General features: G+C 38.5%; 1 protein-coding gene across 1 annotated transcript in view; it reads right to left on the bottom strand.

Annotated features, from left to right (window-relative positions):
• Positions 1 to 18,453, bottom strand: part of LOC106539315 (prolyl endopeptidase FAP) — a 60,268-nt gene that overhangs the window by 15,278 nt on the left and 26,537 nt on the right. The window contains exons 12-20 of the mRNA XM_087709737.1: positions 15,924 to 15,968; positions 14,827 to 14,931; positions 14,661 to 14,731; positions 9,864 to 9,917; positions 8,818 to 8,936; positions 6,305 to 6,352; positions 4,872 to 4,970; positions 2,560 to 2,629; positions 1,065 to 1,259 (exon numbers count right to left, since the gene is read on the bottom strand). Coding sequence (XP_087565863.1) covers positions 1,065 to 1,259; positions 2,560 to 2,629; positions 4,872 to 4,970; positions 6,305 to 6,352; positions 8,818 to 8,936; positions 9,864 to 9,917; positions 14,661 to 14,731; positions 14,827 to 14,931; positions 15,924 to 15,968 — 806 coding nt within the window. The remainder of the gene's footprint in view (positions 1 to 1,064; positions 1,260 to 2,559; positions 2,630 to 4,871; positions 4,971 to 6,304; positions 6,353 to 8,817; positions 8,937 to 9,863; positions 9,918 to 14,660; positions 14,732 to 14,826; positions 14,932 to 15,923; positions 15,969 to 18,453) is intronic.

Genomic DNA, 18,453 nt, shown 5'->3' with positions numbered 1-18,453 from the left:
AAACAGCAAAAAGGAAACGGAAGCATCAGAAAGGAGAAATGGGGTGAAAGAGATAAGAGATCCGTATAGTTACACTTACAGGAACATGCAAGCAAGATGAAGAGGTGAGAAGCTCTAGGTTTTATTCTTAGTCCGGCTGGTTCGTAATTTGTCAAGTCAGACTAATAATCTTTGCTCAGCTTAAAAAAAGGTCCATGCAAACATTACTTCCACGCATCTGGAGCATCAAATTTATATCCTTCCTAATGTATTCAGAGCTCTTTACCTCTTAAGCAGAAGTGGTATTCAGCAGGTTCTGACCAGTTCTGGAGAACCGGTAGTGGAAATTTTGAGTAGTTTGGAGAACTGATAAATACAACCTCTGATTGGCCCCGCCTCCATCTATTCTCTGCCTCCCGAGTCCCAGCTGATCAGGAGGAAATGGGGATTTTGCAGTATCCTTCCCCTGGAGTGGGGAGGGAGTGGAGATTTTGCAGTATCCTTCTCCTGGAGTGGGGAGGGAATGGGGATTTTATAGTATCCTTCCCTTGGAGTGGAAGAGAATGGAGATTTTACAGTAGTCTTCCCCTGCCATACACACCAAGCCACACCCACCAAGCCATGCCTACAGAACCGTAGTAAAAAAATTTGAATGCCACCACCGCTTTCAGAAGTGTTGACTTCTGAAACAAACCCAGAGGTCATTCCAAGAATTCCACCAAATCCAGAGGAAAAACTGTTATATTCATGGGATAGGTCAAGAATATTGGGATGTAAAAGGAGAAATAATAAAAAACATTTCTGTAGCTTTGTAAAGACTGCCACATAAACTCAAAGCTACAGAAATATTTTGCCAAATATTTAGCTTAAGTTAAATTTTGCCAAATTCCCAAATCTAAATAGTGTTCGAGCATGACTGTTCAGAATATTCCCATATGCACTGCAAATAGTAGTTATAACTAATTTATTAACATACATTTCTTTAGCATCAAACATGATCAGCCCTGAATGAATCTCGGCAGCTATTCGTGGACTTACTCCTAGAAGGCCTGCAATGCTCCCCACAAATTTCTCCTTATTCTTACCTTACAGCTGAGATTTGATCTTCAACTTCATAAACCCCAAGTTTTCGATAGACCGCATGCAACATCTTATCGCCTTGGAAAGCGGTTCCTCTGCCATCCACAAGTGCTACTACAATGTCTTCTTTGCTTGCAAGATAGCTGATCCAGCTAATGCTGAAGGTATGCTTCACCCTTTGGCTACAAGGCCCTCCATATCTACAGGAAATAGCAATGGAATGTAAAACATTCTACGTTAACATCCCTAAGGTCCTAAAATATTTAATAAATAGTAATAAGAAAAATTGAATGATGAAGGACTTCCTCATTGAAGTTTTGTTTTTTGTTTTTCATATATATATTTAAAAATACAAATAATACAAACATAGTAAATACAAAAAAAGAAAGAAAAAGGAAAAAAACCTGCAAATATTATAATGCACCACCCTGAGACCTTTTTTTACCCTTATATTTCTTTATCTATAACAACTAAAAGATATATAATATATTCCAATTGTGCCCTTATACCCTTCAAAATGACATATAGTCTTTAGGTTTATTCCCTTTGCTTTCCACCAACACTGATTTTATAAAATCCCCCCCTTATTTCATTATAATTATTGACTTAAATCATCCCTTTTTAAAATTTAGTTTCCGTTGTTATTTTATCATTTGTTGCCTTTCTCTAAATTTCATTATACCACTCATATCTTTGCATATCCCAATTTCATTCCCAATATTTAGCCATCACTAATCTAGCTCACTGGAGTTTTGGAATTACTTCTCAGATGCAGAAGGACACAGTGGTTAAAGTTTTGGACTATTATGATTGAGAAGATTACCCTCGGCCAAAGAAACTCACTGCGTAGCTTTGGACAAACAGCCCTCTTTTATTTTCTAAATATCCCCCAAATCTTAATTTGTCAATGACCAAAATTGTGTGTTTGTTTGTATGTGTTGTCTGTCTGTCTGTCTACCTGTCTGTCCACAGAGCTGTTATGGGCAAAATTGTTAGCTTGAGCTCCTGAAGAAACAAAGATGGTGGTAGAAAATACAAATAATTTCCTACATTACTTTGAGCTATCTTACTTGAGAAGAGCAGCCTTACAGGGAGTTTTCCCCCTGAAGATGAAGAGGATTTCACTTGAGAACTTCTGCATACTCAGCATACATTGAGCCGTGGTGGTGCAGTGGTTAGAATGCAGTACTGCAGGCTACTTCTGCTGACTGCCAGCTGCCTGCAATTTGGCAGTTCAAATCTAATCAGGCTCAAGGTTGACTCCGCCTACCATCCTTCTGGGTGGATAAAATGAGGACCCAGATTGTTGGGGACCATATGCTGACTCTGTAAACCACTTAGAGAGGGCTGTAAAGCACTGTGAAGTGGTATATACAGTAAGTCTAAGTGTTATTGCTATTGCTGATCCCGATGTGCTGTGGCCAGCTTTGCAAAGTATTGATAAATTTGAAAGTATATACAAGGTATATAGGAAGGACAATTGAATAAAATGTTACATACACCTGTATAAGAAGAGGATATTTCTTGGATCTATCAAACTTTGGAGGTAGAAGCATCTTGTACCATAAAGCTGGAAGAAAAAAGGGGAAGGGAGAGAATGAATGAATTCAATGGGAAACTTCCTGTGGCAGTTTAAGATCCCATGATAATATTTATGGCTGCAAAGTTTGCATTGTTGATAGACCAAGTGGATTAAATACTATCACAGTCCTTTCTTTTAATCATGCATGTCATGCTGTATTTTACATTATACACTTGCATTTTCTATTGTGACATCTGTGGTTTGTGATGCCTTATAAAGTCTGATTGAGTCCTGAGAACTTCATGGATTTGTCCATGTAATTTTCTTGGCAACTGTGTAGAATTTAGACTTCCATTGCTGTGTTTCAGGATTTTATTTTTTGTTCAACTTGCCAATTTAGTCTACAGATCTATGATTCCTTTTTTTAGTATCTGATCTAAGCATTAACAAGGTTTGATGCTGATTAGCTCCCGAGCCCAGGTAAGATCAGCCAGATGACGCAAAGATGTAAGAAAAGCGCTCTCCCAGATAGTCCATGGATTATGATCACAATTGAGCCCCAAATTTCCATTGCTAAGCAAGGCAGTGGCTGAGTGAGTTTTGCCCCATTTTATGTCCTTTCTTGTCCTAGTTGTTAAGTGAATCATGCAGTCATTAAATGAATCATGCAGTCATTAAGAAAATCTGGCTTCTCTCATTGACTCTGCTCATCAGAAGCCGGCTGGGAAGATTACAAACGGTGATCATATGAACCCGGGACACTGAAACTATCATAAATATATGCCTGTTGTGTCATGCCTGGATTTCTATGACATGAGGATGCTGCAACAATCTTAATACAATACAATAGCAGAGTTGGAAGGGACCTTGGAAGTCTTCCAGTCCAACCCCTGCCTAGGCAGGAAACCCTATACTGTTTCAGACAGATGGCTATCCAACATCTTCTTAAAGACTTGCACTGTTGGGGCATTCACAACTTCTGGAGGCAAGTTGTTCCACTGATTAATTGTTCTAACTGTCAGGAAATTTCTCCTCAGTTCTAAGTTGCTCCTCTCATTGATTAATTTCCACCCATTGCTTCTTGTTTTTGTTCTACCTTCAGGTGCTTTGGAGAATAGTTTGATTCCCTCTTCTTTATGGCAACCCCTGAGATATTGGAACACTGCTATCATGTCTCCCCTAGTCCTTCTTTTCATTATACTAGACATACCCAGTTCCTGCAATCGTTCTTCATATGTTCCAGCCTCCAGTCCCCTCCAGTCCCCTAATCATCTTTGTTGCTCTTCTCTGCACTCTTTCTAGAGTCTCCACATCTTTTCTACATCGTGGTGACCAAAACTGAATGCAGTATTCCAAGTGTGGCCTCACCAAGGCTTTATAAAGTGGTATTAACACTTTAAATTTAATGAGTTCCCCATTTATCCCCTCATCCAAGTCATTGATGAAGATGTTGAAGACTACTGGGCCTAAAACAGAGCCTTGGGGTACTCCACTGCATACTTCCCTCCATGTAGATGCAGTTCCATTGAGGACTACATGTTGAGTGCGGTTGGTCAGCCACTTACGAATCCATCTGGTGGTGATGCCGTCTATCCCACATTTTTCTACTTTATCTAGTAGTAGGCTATGGTCTACTTTATCAAATGCCTTACTGAAGTCCAAGTAAATTATATCGACGGCATTCCTCTAGTCCACTAATTTTGTCACTTTGTCGAAGAATGCAATAAGATTAGTCTGGCATGATCTGCTAAGTATGAAAACTGGTCATGAGTAATTTTTTTCAGTGTCATTGTAACTTCAAATGGTCGTAAGTCAAGGACTACTTTTATTCACTTTCTCCAGATGAAACTTAAAGATATACAACTAAGCCAAAGAGCCATAGGAGGATGGCTCCAATTTCCTCATCACTTTGGTTGCACATCTCTGTGCTATGCAGTCTTTGTCTGGGAATAGGCTATTAATCAGTGGTGGGATTCACTTACCTTTGCTATTGGTTCACAAATGTGAGCGCACTGCATACCCAGAAGGTCACACATTACATTGGGGAAGGTGGGCGGAGCCTCCAGCAGCCACCCCTACCAGTTCGGGGAAAGAACCAGCTGAAAACCACCTCTGCTATTAATGTATAGGATTCTAGGAATTCATTTCTTAATTACACTGTTGAAGGGAAAACTCTACTGTACTGTTTCTTGATCTAAATTCAGATATTACACCATAAGTTTTAAATAGCAATGATTTAGTTCTTGTGCATACGCTGAAAAATTAGGTACGACAAACAAATAATACTTACTTAGACCATCCACTTCAAGTTTGTTAATCTTCTCTATTGGTAAACTGATTTTTTGCAGAGCAGACTCCAAATTTGCATTGTCTTCTAAGACTCTAATTTCTGTGTATAAAAAGTTTTGAATTACAAATGCATTTCTCATTGATTCTCTGTTCTTGAAATGTTACACAACTGGATATTAATAAAAGGTTAAATGTCAAATCTGTTAAATTTAAAAGATTATATGAATTTCCCTAGTTTATAATTATGGAAATAGCAAGAGTTTCATGATATAACTGAAAAAGAGTTGAGATTTTCCTAGAAAAATGCAGGGATGTTTCCTGGAATTAAGGTAAACTTCATTACAGGGTAGTAAATTCAATTTATTAGGTAATCTGGATATAAATAATGTAATGTGTGACTCAATATAGTCTGTTAAGTGTTTAAATGAATGAAAGAATTTAATCATGATAAAGTATTTATATCATCATGATTTTGTTGTATATTTACTTAACATACAAAGCAGACAAATAAATAGCAAAGCCAGTATTATAATAGATTAGATTAGATTAGATTTATTACATTTATATGCCGCCCTTTTCCCCGAAGGGGACTCATAGTTAAACAGTGTTCACATCTTTTTAGATTTATGTGCCTAAAACTTTACGGAAGCTGATTATGAATACCAAACCTAAACAGAATTTTGTATTTTCTTTCTTGCAATTGGGCAATACAAGTCAGTTTTAAATGAAGTGTAAAAACATTTTATCACTCTGGCCATCAGAATCAAAGATCTTTTCCTCGCTTGTGCTTAACCACAGCACAAACATGCTCTGGCATTTCCCTCCCCCCCCCCAGTGACCCATGATGGGGCCCTTATCTCTTCTCATCCTGATGAGCCAGGTTGAAGCTGGTCTTTGCCATGCTAGTTTTGAAGTATGACTTTTCTCCTTATGCCCACCGTGGCTAAGATTAGCCTCAAAGTGTGTAAAACTGGTTAGGCTTTGATACCCTTTGTCAGGTCTTATAGACCGGGGACGCTGCCATTCTGGTGGGAAGGGGGCCTGGGCGCATTCTTTAGTTTATGGCCTTTTTCCTGGTGCCTATTTATCCTGTACTTTGATTTACCTTCTTGGAATGTAAGGTGGAGAGGGCCATCTGTTTTGTCTCAGCTTCGGAGCCTCCAGCAAGCAATGAACGGAGAACAACTTATCACCTTCTCAGCCTGCGATTCTCAAAACAACTTTGCACCTGTAGATTGGCCTATTCAACACTGGACTGAGGGGAGGGGTTTCTAACTGCTTTAACCTAACAGAATTGCACAGGAGTCCTCAGATCCTGCTTTCTTTGTCTTGCTATCACTTTCCTTTCAATAAAAGTTTGCTTTTGAAATGCTAAGTGTTTCAAGAGTTCTACTTTCTTGAGCAGAGAGGAGAGGCAAGTCCTTACACTCTTACCTTTGTTATATCTGTTATCATATATAGTAGAAATGGGGATGCCTGGGCCTGCAGTATTGATTAGAATAAAAAGAGAATCTCCATTAAAACAAAAGATCTGAAACATATTATCACTACTGAAAATAATTTCATTGCTTAGCTGCTTACATATTCCCATTTGTTCATCACTCACAGTTGTTTTTTCCCATAAGCTTAACATTTTAATTTGAGCAAACTGCAAAGCCCAGTTGGGTGTTAGAATGACAGTAGATGTACTGGAAGTAACTTCCTCAACGTTTCTACAAAGTGCCCTACTTGAGGCTCCTTTACAATGGATAGTGGGATTGCAGGATTCAACCCACAAATGTCTGCATTTATATTATAGAGAACACTATCCAGTTTCTGGGATTCCACAAGTACAAAAACATCTCTGATAATACTTCATAGCAGTAAGATGCAGTAAAATCTGAAAAGCAATGTCATTTTGCCACTCTTATTACTGTAGAAAGTTAGCAATTCAAACAGGTCCTTTTTCTTATTAACATTGAGAAATTTACTTCTGTCTCTGTGTAAGAGCATCTGTAGCAATCTCTCTCTCTCCCCTCCCTCCCCTCTCTCTCTGTGTATCAACAGCATTGCTGAGAATAAGGTAAAACGTTAACCTTTGCATTCTATACAGTTTTCTTCACTCACCCAGATGAAAAGATACCTAAACGGTTACATAACTTGAGCACAGAATTAACCATGCACAAAAGAATCTGGATAAGTTGTCTTAACTCATTTCTCAAGGTGAGCACATTCCCTGTGTGACACAGTTTTGGCACAGATGAATGATGGAAGTGCTTATTTAGTTATGTTTGCAATTTTGCTAGAGACATGGTCATCATTTGTGATGCTTGTATACCTTGTACTAAGCATAAATATATGATGAAAACTGCACAGCAACTATTTTCTCCCTAATATGACCTGAGGAAAATGTACATTGCTATCCAAACATCAGTTTTATTCATCCATACTAATCTACCAATATGGCTGCACCCAGATTTCTCTCTTTAAATGTAATCTGCATTATATTTTATAATTTATTTTATTTTTACTTTGGTTTGGATTTTAAATGCCATAACAAGCAAAGAAACTCATCCCCTGGACAATGGTGATGTCACCAGTTTATCCTTTCAACCCGGAAGCAACTTAAACAGTGTTTCTGCACAGATGGGATGGGAGGCAAAGAAACTACTTTTAAAAGTTTATTTTAAGAAAGTAAGCCAGAGCATTGGTCTGACAGAGTCTTTCCTCATTCCATAAACTCAGAGCTCAGTTGCAGAATCCTTCTACAGGGTGAAAAATGTCCTAGGTTCAATTTCTAGGAGTTCAAGTTCTAGAACAGTGGAGAAATGCCCTGGCTGAAACCATGGATAGATGCTTCCTCTCTTTCTCATCCTCATGATTGGATGGTTCCACATTCTGATGGCATAAGGCAGTTTCCTACATTCTAAAACGTGTTCATATCAGCTTTGAGCTCCCTCATGTCAAAACCGACTCATTCACTTAGTCAATGGGTGTGGCCTTAATTTGTCTTACAGTTTGTTTCAAAGGATGAAAGATTATGCTGTCAGATCATATTCGTTGAGTCTTTGCCATTTCATAACTAGAAAGCGATATAGATGATGTATTAAATGCACTATCCTAATTTTCCAGATGATTAAACTGTACATTAAATTACCTTTATAATAGAAAACTGAAGGGCATTATTTTACTTAGTAAAAGAAGTATGTATGTATGTATGTATGTATGTATGTATGTATGTATGTATGTTAAAGGTAAAGGTTCCCCTCGCACATATGTGCTAATCATTCCCAACTCTAGGGTCAGTACTTATCTCCGTTTCAAAGCCAAACAGCCAGCGCTATCCGAAGACGTCTCCATGGTTATGTGGCCGACATGACTAAACACCAAAGGCGCACGGAAAACTGTTACCTTCCCACCAAAGGTGGTTCCTATTTTTCTACTTGCATTTTTACATGCTTTCGAACTGCTAGGTTGGCAGAAGCTAGGACAAGTAACGGGAGTTCACTCCGTTATGCAGCACTAGGGATTCAAACTCCCAAACTGCTGACCTTTCTGATCGACAAGCTCAGCATCTTAGACACTGAGCCACCATGTCCCTCATGCATGTATGTACTATTTACTACTATATCCACCAGACCCAATTCAGAGAAAGAATCCAACTCCATATACAGAATTCCAAATAATAAACCATCTAACATGAAGAGGGAAAATTGTTCACCAGCAACAAGCCAATTGTAAACAATTCCCAACCTCACCATACCCAGCTACTGTAACATCTGGATGGTGCTTTTTGTATCCACATGTATAAGGTAAACATCATGATGTTCACTGGGGCTTATGCCCAGATAAGTGTGCCTAATATTGTACACATTCATTTACTGCTATTAATGTGCTCTGAAGTAGAAACAGTGAAATGTGACATGAAATAGCTATTAGGATTTTATTTACCCACAAATTTGACATACCATAACAGATTAGTGCATAATAGTTGGCGTTATAACTGAATCTTGCTCCATAATACTGGCATCTTTCTTTTCGTAAATTACAAGTAATGCACTCCTTTGTTAAAGTATTTCTTCCAATTCTGTAAAAAAGACAGATTTAGAAAAAAAATTAGTCTATATATAAAAAGATCAGTCTTTTCCAATGTTTCCTTACTATAGGAGGGTGTGGATTTTGGATAAGATGTTCATGTAGACTAGTACATTTTTCCAAAAATATGACCTATCCTGAAAGTAAGTCCTACATGGAGTTTTACATGTGTGCCCAATATAAGACCCACTTCCAAAATAAGCCTTAATTAAGACCCTGCCCACCCCAGGGTGCCCGGATAAAAATTAAGCTAGTTTGGGGATATGGGGGGAATGTGGGGGTGGAGCTGCCCTACTACTTACCTTTGGATAGTTGCAGCCAGGCCTCACACACCCCGACATCTGCTTTGCTGGCTCATTTCTTCTAACAGTCAGCAAGTCCGGCAAGGCTTTCTTGAGGGCTTCTGCAGCTGATAACAGAGCTCTGGATCGATCCGGAGCACTGTAATCAACTGCAGAGGCCTTCAGGCCTTGCCAGGTACAGAAGAAATTCCTGAAGGCCTCTGACAGCAAAAATAAGGCCGGGAGTGACGCACGGAGGTGAGTTGAGTCAGTGGCAGAACCGCCCCCCCAAAAAATAAGACCTGGTGCCTTTTTTTGGTGACAAAAAATATAAGGCAGGGTCTTATTTTCAGGAAAACATGGGTAGTATGTTAAAAGCTGTTTTTTTAATTAAAATATAATTACTTTATTCGGAGTACTGGCCTCCATTTTGTCTAATATTACAGTATTATATTAGGTCCAACTTAATTCTCTTTATGTATAAGAAATATGAGTGATTATTCCTTGCAAACTATGAGCCAAAGAAACTACATAGTTTTGATGAAGTTGGTGAATTGTACTCACTAACCTGAAGTACTCTTTACTTTTTTACCCTTAATAATAAGGTTTCTATAGCAGGAGTTTGGATAGCAACTTACTTGTAAATGTTTCTTCTTCCTGGGTAACCTTCAAATTCATTGCTTGAATAAAATCTGGAAAGCAACATCCATTAGCAAATAAATTATGCATTCACTATGGGATGAAATTATAAAATGTTACTTATTAAGAAGATTCGTAAGAAAATGCTCAAACAACATGAACAGTTCCGGCCAGCCAGGAAATTCCCTTTCTTTCTAGATTCTTGTTTTTCCCAAAGTATTTCCCATTTATGCCTACTAAGGGAGGTTTGATTTATTTTCCTGCCCAATTCTTTTAGTTTTCTTGTAAAACTTTGGGTTTGCCAATCCTTTGAAGTAGGCCAGGCTAGGAAACAGACACTGCAAGAACAAGGATGTAATAACAGAATTTTGAAAGCCTAATAGAGATTCTTGGTCTTTTCCCACTGATATCAAAGAGAATCAAGGCAGAGAAATCTTGAGTTTCTTCCTTACTCTTTTCTTCTTGTGATACTAAGGGTGGTGCTTAATTAACAGTTGCTGAATCCTTTCATCAAGACTATCTCCATAATCCTCTACAGCAGGGGTGTCAAACTTGCGACCTGCGGGCCGAATGCATCAAGGGCTGGCCATGCCCACCCCTGGTTTAGCAAAGGAGGGGGAAAATTGCGATACATCATGAGACGACGTGTTGACGCGAGTTTGACACTCCTGCTACAGGATTCCCTGAAACTGTACCTTCATCTTTTTTTGTGTGGGATGTATCATTTGGCTATGTAAGGATGCACATTCAGAAAATAAGTTTGCTATAAATATTTTATTAGGATGCTGGACAATGGAATTCTAAAAACCCTTTGAAACCTGTATCTTGTTTTTTGACTCTGATACAGACGAAGAAACCAGATGTGGGTTGCTCCCGGTTCGGCCCGGTTCAGCCGAACTGATAGTGGAATTCAGGCCTGGGTTGCAGAACTGGCAGGGACCCAGGCCTACCACACCCCTGAACCGCTTCACTTGCCACTGTTGGGCCACCGCCATTTTGGTTTTTACTGACTGCGCATGAGCAGTTCACTATAAATTATTCTGCACATGGACAAAGAACAATTTGCATTGAACAGTGTGCACATGGGTTGTGCATGGACTGCGAACCGGTAGTAAAACCGGCAACAACCCACCCCTGGAAGAAACTAAATGCACTTTTTTTTACAGTGTTTACAAAAAAAGGGAGCTTGGAAATCTCTCTCTCCCCCAGTATATATGAGGAACATTTGCAGGAATTGGGTATGTCTAGTTTAATGAAAAGAAGGACTAGGAGTGATATGATAGCAGTCTTCCAATATTTGAGTGGCTGCCACAAAGAAGGCTGGGAGCCACCAATTCTCCAAAACACCTGAAAGCAAGACAAGAAGAAATGGATAGAATTGATCAAAGAAAGAATCAACCTAGAACTAAGGAGAAATTTCCTGGCAGTTAGAACAATTACTGATAATCAATGGAATGACTTGCCTCCAGAAGTTGTGGGTGCTTCAACGTTGGAGGTTTTTAAGAAGAGATTGGACAATGATTTGTCTGAAATGTTATGGAGTTTCCTGCTTGAACAGGGGATTAGGCTAAAAGAAGACTCTAAAGCCCTTTCCAACTGTTATTCTGTTAATTTTAAATGTAATAGCGGTATGTATGTTTCTCTTTAAGGAAGATAATTGTACAGTTCATAAAGTTATTTTGTTATTGAACAATCCAATATATACTTATTCAAAAATAAATGTTGCTATATTGTTTGGGGACTATACTCATGCATAGATATCTATATTCTGAATTCTTATTCACTCAGAGACAAATTTAGGCTTCTACATTGCACTAGACCATGGCTTGATTTATCAGTTTTCTCAACAAGCCAACATCAGTTGAATTTATATACCCTGTTAAATTGCAAGCCAAGGCTAAGACCAAACTTTAAAGTAAATGAGGTCCCTCTGCTTTAGTTTTTAACTAGATCAATATGTGAGCTTCCCGCTTCTTCTCCAAAATTGAATAATAATGATGATGATGATAATAATAATAATAATCAAGCAACATCTTGCCAGTAGAGCAAAAAGGCAACAAAAGAAGGAGCAGGAGCACAAAAGATCAGCTCCTAATTGATAAAATGATATTAGAAAATTGTAAGAACAGAAAAACGAACTTGAATATAGTCTGGATTGATTACAAAAAGGCATTTGACTCACTGCCACATAGTTGGATCAAAAAATGCTTAGAAATAACTGGCATTAGCAAAAATATTACATCCTTTACTGAAAAGGCGATGAAACAATGGAGAACTGAGTTGGCAGTAGGGAATGAGATCTACGGAATGGTTAATAATAAGCGAGGAATTTTCCAGGGTGATTCACTTTCACCTCTTCTCTTCATCATCGCAATGATCCCACTATCAGTAATCTTTAAAAAAAAATGAAATTAGGCTACCAAACAGCCAAAGAAGCTGAAAAATTTTTGCATTTACTATATATGGATGATTTGAAACTCTATGGAAAGTCAGAAATAGAAATCAAATCATTGACAAACACAGTCCGAGTATTCAGCACTGATATTTCAATGCAGTTTGGCATGGAAAAATGTGCCACTGTATCCATAAAAAGGGGCAAAATCACTGCATGTGAGGGAATTGAAATGCCCAATGGCCAACTAATTAAATGCAACAAAAATGAAGCCTACAAATACATAGGCATTCTGCAGTTGGATAACATCAAGCATGGAGAAGTAAAAACTATTGTCAGGAGAGAGTACACAAACAGAGTTAGGAAAATTTTGAAATCTAAATTGAATGGTGGAAATACAATCAAGGCCATAAATACCTGGGCAATACCAGTTATAAGATACACAGCTGGTATAGTTAACTGGACACAAGCTGATTTGGACATTTTGGACCAAAAAAACAGGAAACTAATGACAATGCACTACAGTTTACATCCACGTGGTGATACTGATAGACTGTACCTGCCCAGAAAATCAGGTGGCAGAGGATTATTACAAGTGAAACAAACAGTTGAAGAAGAAAAACATGCACTGGCTGATTATTTAAAAGAAAGTCAAGAACATCTATTAATCGAAATAAAGAACAAAAATCTACTGAAGGCCCAACAGATGAAACAAGAATACAGAAAAGATGTGATAAAATCAAGAATGGAGAGTTGGCAGAACAAAGCACTGCATGGCCAATTTCTGGAAAAAATAAAAGATAAAGTGGACAGTGAACAAACTTGGTTATGATTAACAACAGGTACATTAAAGAAAGAAACAGAGTCACTAATCCTGGCTGCGCAAGAACAAGCTATCCGCACAAATGCCATTAAGGCCAAAATCGAAAAATCCTCTGATGATGCCAAATGCAGACTTTGCAAAGAAGCTGATGAAACTGTTGATCACATACTCAGCTGCTGTAAAAAAATCGCGCAGACTGATTATAAATTGCGGCACAATTCAGTAGCACAAATGATCCATTGGAGTTTGTGCAAAAATTATAACATTAAAACAGCAACAAACTGGTGGGAACATCAGCCTGAAAAAGTCACCGAAAATCAGATGGTCAAGATCTTGTGGGATTTCTGTATACAAACGGACAAAATACTGGCGCATAATACACCAGACATCACACTGGTTGAGAAAAATAAGGTCACAATCATAGACATCGCAATACCAGGTGATAGCAGGGTCGCTGAGAAAGAACGTGAAAAAAATCGCAAAATACCAGGACTTAAAAATCGAAATTCAACGACTATGGCACAAACCAGCAGTGGTAATTCCAGTGGTAATTGGCACACTGGGTGCTATTCCAAAAGCACTGGAATTACATTTAAAACAGTTAACAATTGACAAAATCACCATCAGTCAAATGCAAAAAGCCGCATCTGCACGCATATTACGAAAATACGTTATGACGTCCTAGGCCCCTGGGTGGGGCCCGACTAGTAACCAATGCCAAATCCGGCGAAACAACTGGCCGCTGTGATACAATTGTATAATAATAATAATAAATAATCCATGAGTATGCTAAGTGGAGGAAGAAGGGGATGGTTGTATTCATTAAAAAGTGAGACAATTTGATTGTTGCTTCTTTATAGATGCTTTGTTTGTAAAGCCATATAACCATGATGGCAAACCTGTGGCACACGTGACACAGGTGGCACGCAGAGCCCTCTCTGCGGGCACACGAGCCGTCACCCCAGTTCAGCTCCACTGTGCATGCACACGCGCCACCCACCAGCCAGCTGGTTTTTGGGCCTCTGCCACACATGCACGGTGTGCATAAGGGAGACACGCACACATTCAAGGGGGCACGAGGAGCATGGGGGGGTCACGTGCCATTGCATTACGGGCGTGTGCTTGTGTGCGTGCTACTGCATACTCTTGCACTTTCGGCAATCAATGACAAAATGGTTAGCCATCACTGCCATATAGGCTTCTGAATAGATTGGAATCAGCTATTATACCCAAATGAGTAAATAATGCAGAGCATAGTAATACAACATACATAATAGTGATTATATTCTTGATTAAGATGCTATTAGACACTTCTAGTCATGTCCAATATTTATGACTGGCCGCACAAGTTGAGGGAGGGGAAATTCTTTTCCTTCTGAGGGCTAAATCTAACTTTGAGGCCTTTCCAGGTCATAGCTGTTGAGGGGAATCCGTTATAACCAATCATATGGAATGACTCTTAAAGTCCTTTAAAAATGGGGTTCAGCTTCAAGGCTAATGGAAAAAACATTCTTGCATTCTTGCATATGATTTTCATTGACAGGCAATGTAACGAACATATCACACAGGTGGGATACTTACATTGCATCATCTGTTACTCTATATATATATATGGCCTCCCACTCACCACTAGTGATCTGGATTGCCTTTTCCTACAAAAACAACATATTGAAAGTCAGGTATTTTATTCCGCAGCACATCTCTTGCAACACAGGTGAAGTTTACATTGGTTCTTTGGTTGACCTACCACTGAGTCTTTGATGTAGTGAATGTGTTTATAGCCATTCTGGTCACTAAAGATTTTGTAGTAGGACATGTCATCTGAAGTGAAATAGGGTACTGAAACAAAGAACTGAGAGACAACAATAATAAACTGTAGGCGAAACAGAAATTAATATCTTTGAGAAGTGAATGAAAATTATGCAAAATATAGTAAATACCTTGTTTCTCTGAAAATAAGACCTTCCCAAAAGACCTTATTTCGGGGGTCAAAAGAATATAAGACCCTGTCTTATTTTTGGGGAAACACGCCATATATTATAAAATCCAATTACAGAAGTAACAAAAGTAACAGAATTGGAAGGCACCTGGAGGTCCTCTATTCCAAATTTCTGCTCTTGCACCATTTCAGACAAATGGACATCAAATCTCTTCTTGAAAACCTCCAGTGATGGAGTGCACACAACTTCTGAAGGCAAGTTGTTCCATTGATTAATTGTTCTCACTGTCAGGAAATTTCTCCTTAGTTTTATGTTGATTCTCTCCTTGATTAGTTTCCATCCATTGCTTCTTGTTCTGCCTCCAGGTGCTTTGGACAATAGGTTGACCCCCTATTTTTTATGTCAATCCCTGAGATATTGGAACACTGCTACCATGTTGTGGTTAGTAGAAAGCTTTGACAGATGGGCAGACTAACCCATAGCTATCTCTATAAACTCATGGGAGCCTTTTTCTAGGTTTTACCTGTGCAAGTCTGCAGTGGGACTGCTCAGGCAAAGCAGAACTGAACTCTGAAACAAAGCCAGAGCACTACAAAAATCACCTCTGGTTTTGTCTCCTGCTTTACAATGTCAACACTCACTCTGGGATTTCCCTCCCCCTTGCCATAAGTTTAGCCTTGGCACAAAACTTTCAGCTGCTTGATTCCTCACTTTGCCTAGGAAGCTGGCTTCCCCAGGCAAGGTGGGTAGGCAAAACAGAAGTGAATTCTTACACCTCTCCAGTTTCACAGAGATGGCCTTGTTTCAGTTTCTCTGAAACCTATAGATGCATGGTAACAAGTCAATAAAGAATGACATGATTCTTATGATAACACCAAAAATGGAAAGAGCATAGAAGCCATACTCCACCAGCCCATCCTGTATGGCTCTCTTCTACGTGTTGCCGGTTCTGTCAAATCAAAGAAAGCAAAAAGGTTGGGATGCAAAACAGAAATCTGACATATTAATACTATAGAGTTTTCAATCAGACAGAAACATGAGAAAATGAGGACCTATTCAAACACAGGCTACTTTCTCAATAACGATTTGTAGCATCCTCTAATGCTTTCATAGGATCAGCACAGCAATGGGTATTGGATAGCGTCTTTAGTTATCTACGTGGAACCCTTTGTACAGGGCGGGGCATAACCTTTTCCTAGGGGGTCACAGCAACACTTGTAATAACAACACAAATAATTCATACACCATTCGAAAGCCCATCAAAAACTGAGTTTATTGACACGATTTAATAGTCAGTATGACCACCATTAGCCCTTCGAACAGCATTCAAACGAGGTGGATAAGAACACAACAAATCTTCAAACAGTTCCGTTCGATTTTCCAGATTTTTCAACACAGTTTCCAAATTCATTCTCAAAGTTTCAACCGAAACAAATTTAACATTTAATAGCTCATTCAATTCAGTTTTTTATGGGCTTTAAAATGAGGTGTCGCGGAAGTTGTAAACTGCTGTCGATCTTGCTGTGACCCCCTAGGAAAAGGTTATGCCCCGCCCTCTGGAAAATCTGGAAAATCGAACGGAACTGTTTGAAGATTTGCTGTGTTCTTATCCACCTCGTTTGAATGCTGTTCGAAGGGCTAATGGTGGTCATACTGACTATTAAATCATGTCAATAAACTCAGTTTTTGATGGGCTTTAAAATGAGGTGTCGCGGAAGTTGTAAACTGCTGTCGATCTTGCTGTGACCCCCTAGGAAAAGGTTATGCCCCGCCCTCTGGAAAATCTGGAAAATCGAACGGAACTGTTTGAAGATTTGTTGTGTTCTTATCCACCTCGTTTGAATGCTGTTCGAAGGGCTAATGGTGGTCATACTGACTATTAAATCGTGTCAATAAACTCAGTTTTTGATGGGCTTTCGAATGGTGTATGAATTATTTGTGTTGTTATTACAAGTGTTGCTGTGACCCCCTAGGAAAAGGTTATGCCCCGCCCTGTAACAACCTGAACATATGTTAATAAAAACCAGGATATTCAGCAATAGTCTAAAACTATTTGAACAATTCACTGTCCAAATATTTTAGCAAAGCTTTCAAAGCAAAACTTTAGGATGCTTTTTCCTTGAAGTATTTCTTTGCAAAATTGATTCCTTTAATGTCAATTAAAATATTTATTATATTTTCCTATGTAATGTGGCTGTTAATAATAATAAATATTATTATTTATTCTTCTTATTATCTTCTTTACTCCTCCTTTAATAGGTATGATTATTTTATTGGTATTATTATTATCATCTCTATTATTATTAATCATCATCATCTTCATCATCATCGCACAATCAGCCAGATGTTCAGTCTGGGTTTGGCATTTTTATTTACCCATTGAGTCCTTACCAAGAACCTGAGATAGGCAAATCTGGATGTTTCATGGTGTTACAGATATTGTTGCAGGATGAAAACAGTTCCAAGTAAAGCTGCCTTCTGCAATTGACTGATAGCAAATTTGTCAATGCCTAGGGTGTTCAAATGCTGCTCAGTTGTTTGGGACTGCACCCAAGGAGCCTATTTTTATCATCATCATCATCATCATCATCATCATCATCATCATCATCATCATCATCATCTCTTTTATTCATTAAACATAAAACTCAGTCAACTGAACATTTAAAAATGGATTCCAAATACCATTTACTGCTGCTGATGGTTTATAAGGGTTGTTGCCAGCATCCTACATATCAACCAAATATCTTCTTAAAATATAAGATGTCCCGAGTAGCACAGTTTTTTGCAGTTCTACTGATGTTATTGCAGGAAGCTGCAATTTCTTGATGTATTTTGTAAAATTCTTGAACATGGTACCAAGTGCCCCAATGACAATGGGTATCACTGTTACATGTTTCATCCATAATCACATACTTTCAGTGGCCAGGTCAAGATATATATTTTTTCCTTCGACTCTGGCATCTCCTGGTAAAGTGATATCAATAAATTGTACGCTTCGATTTTTGATAACCATGATATCTGGCGTGTTGTGTTCCAAATGACGATCTGTCTATATTCGAAAGTCCCACAAGATCTTCACCTTCTCATTTCAACAACTTTTTCCACTTTATGTTCCCATGACTTTTCGGATACAGATAAATTGTACTTTTTACATAATGACCAGTGGATTAATTTAGCAACTCGATCATGTCTAGCTTTGTAATCAGTTTGGTGATTTTACTGCACTCACTTGTTGTTATTGTTGTTGTTGCTGCTGTTGTTATTCTGTTACTTCATGTATACTGTGTGCTTCTGTGCCAGAGACAAATTCCTTGTGTGTTTAATCACTCTTGGCCAAATAAAATATTATATTCTATTCTATTCAAGCTCAAATGATAGATACACAAACTTTTGTAGGACTCTGTAAGATTGTTCATAAGCTTGTTTAGAAACTT

This window comes from Thamnophis sirtalis, unplaced genomic scaffold (assembly GCF_051295495.1).
Source record: "Thamnophis sirtalis isolate CommonGarterSnake01/CBP01778 unplaced genomic scaffold, rThaSir2_p1.2 scaffold_1, whole genome shotgun sequence".
NCBI lineage: Eukaryota > Metazoa > Chordata > Lepidosauria > Squamata > Natricidae > Thamnophis > Thamnophis sirtalis.
Note: the sequence above shows the minus strand (reverse complement) of the source record. Positions and strands in the feature narration are given on the sequence as shown.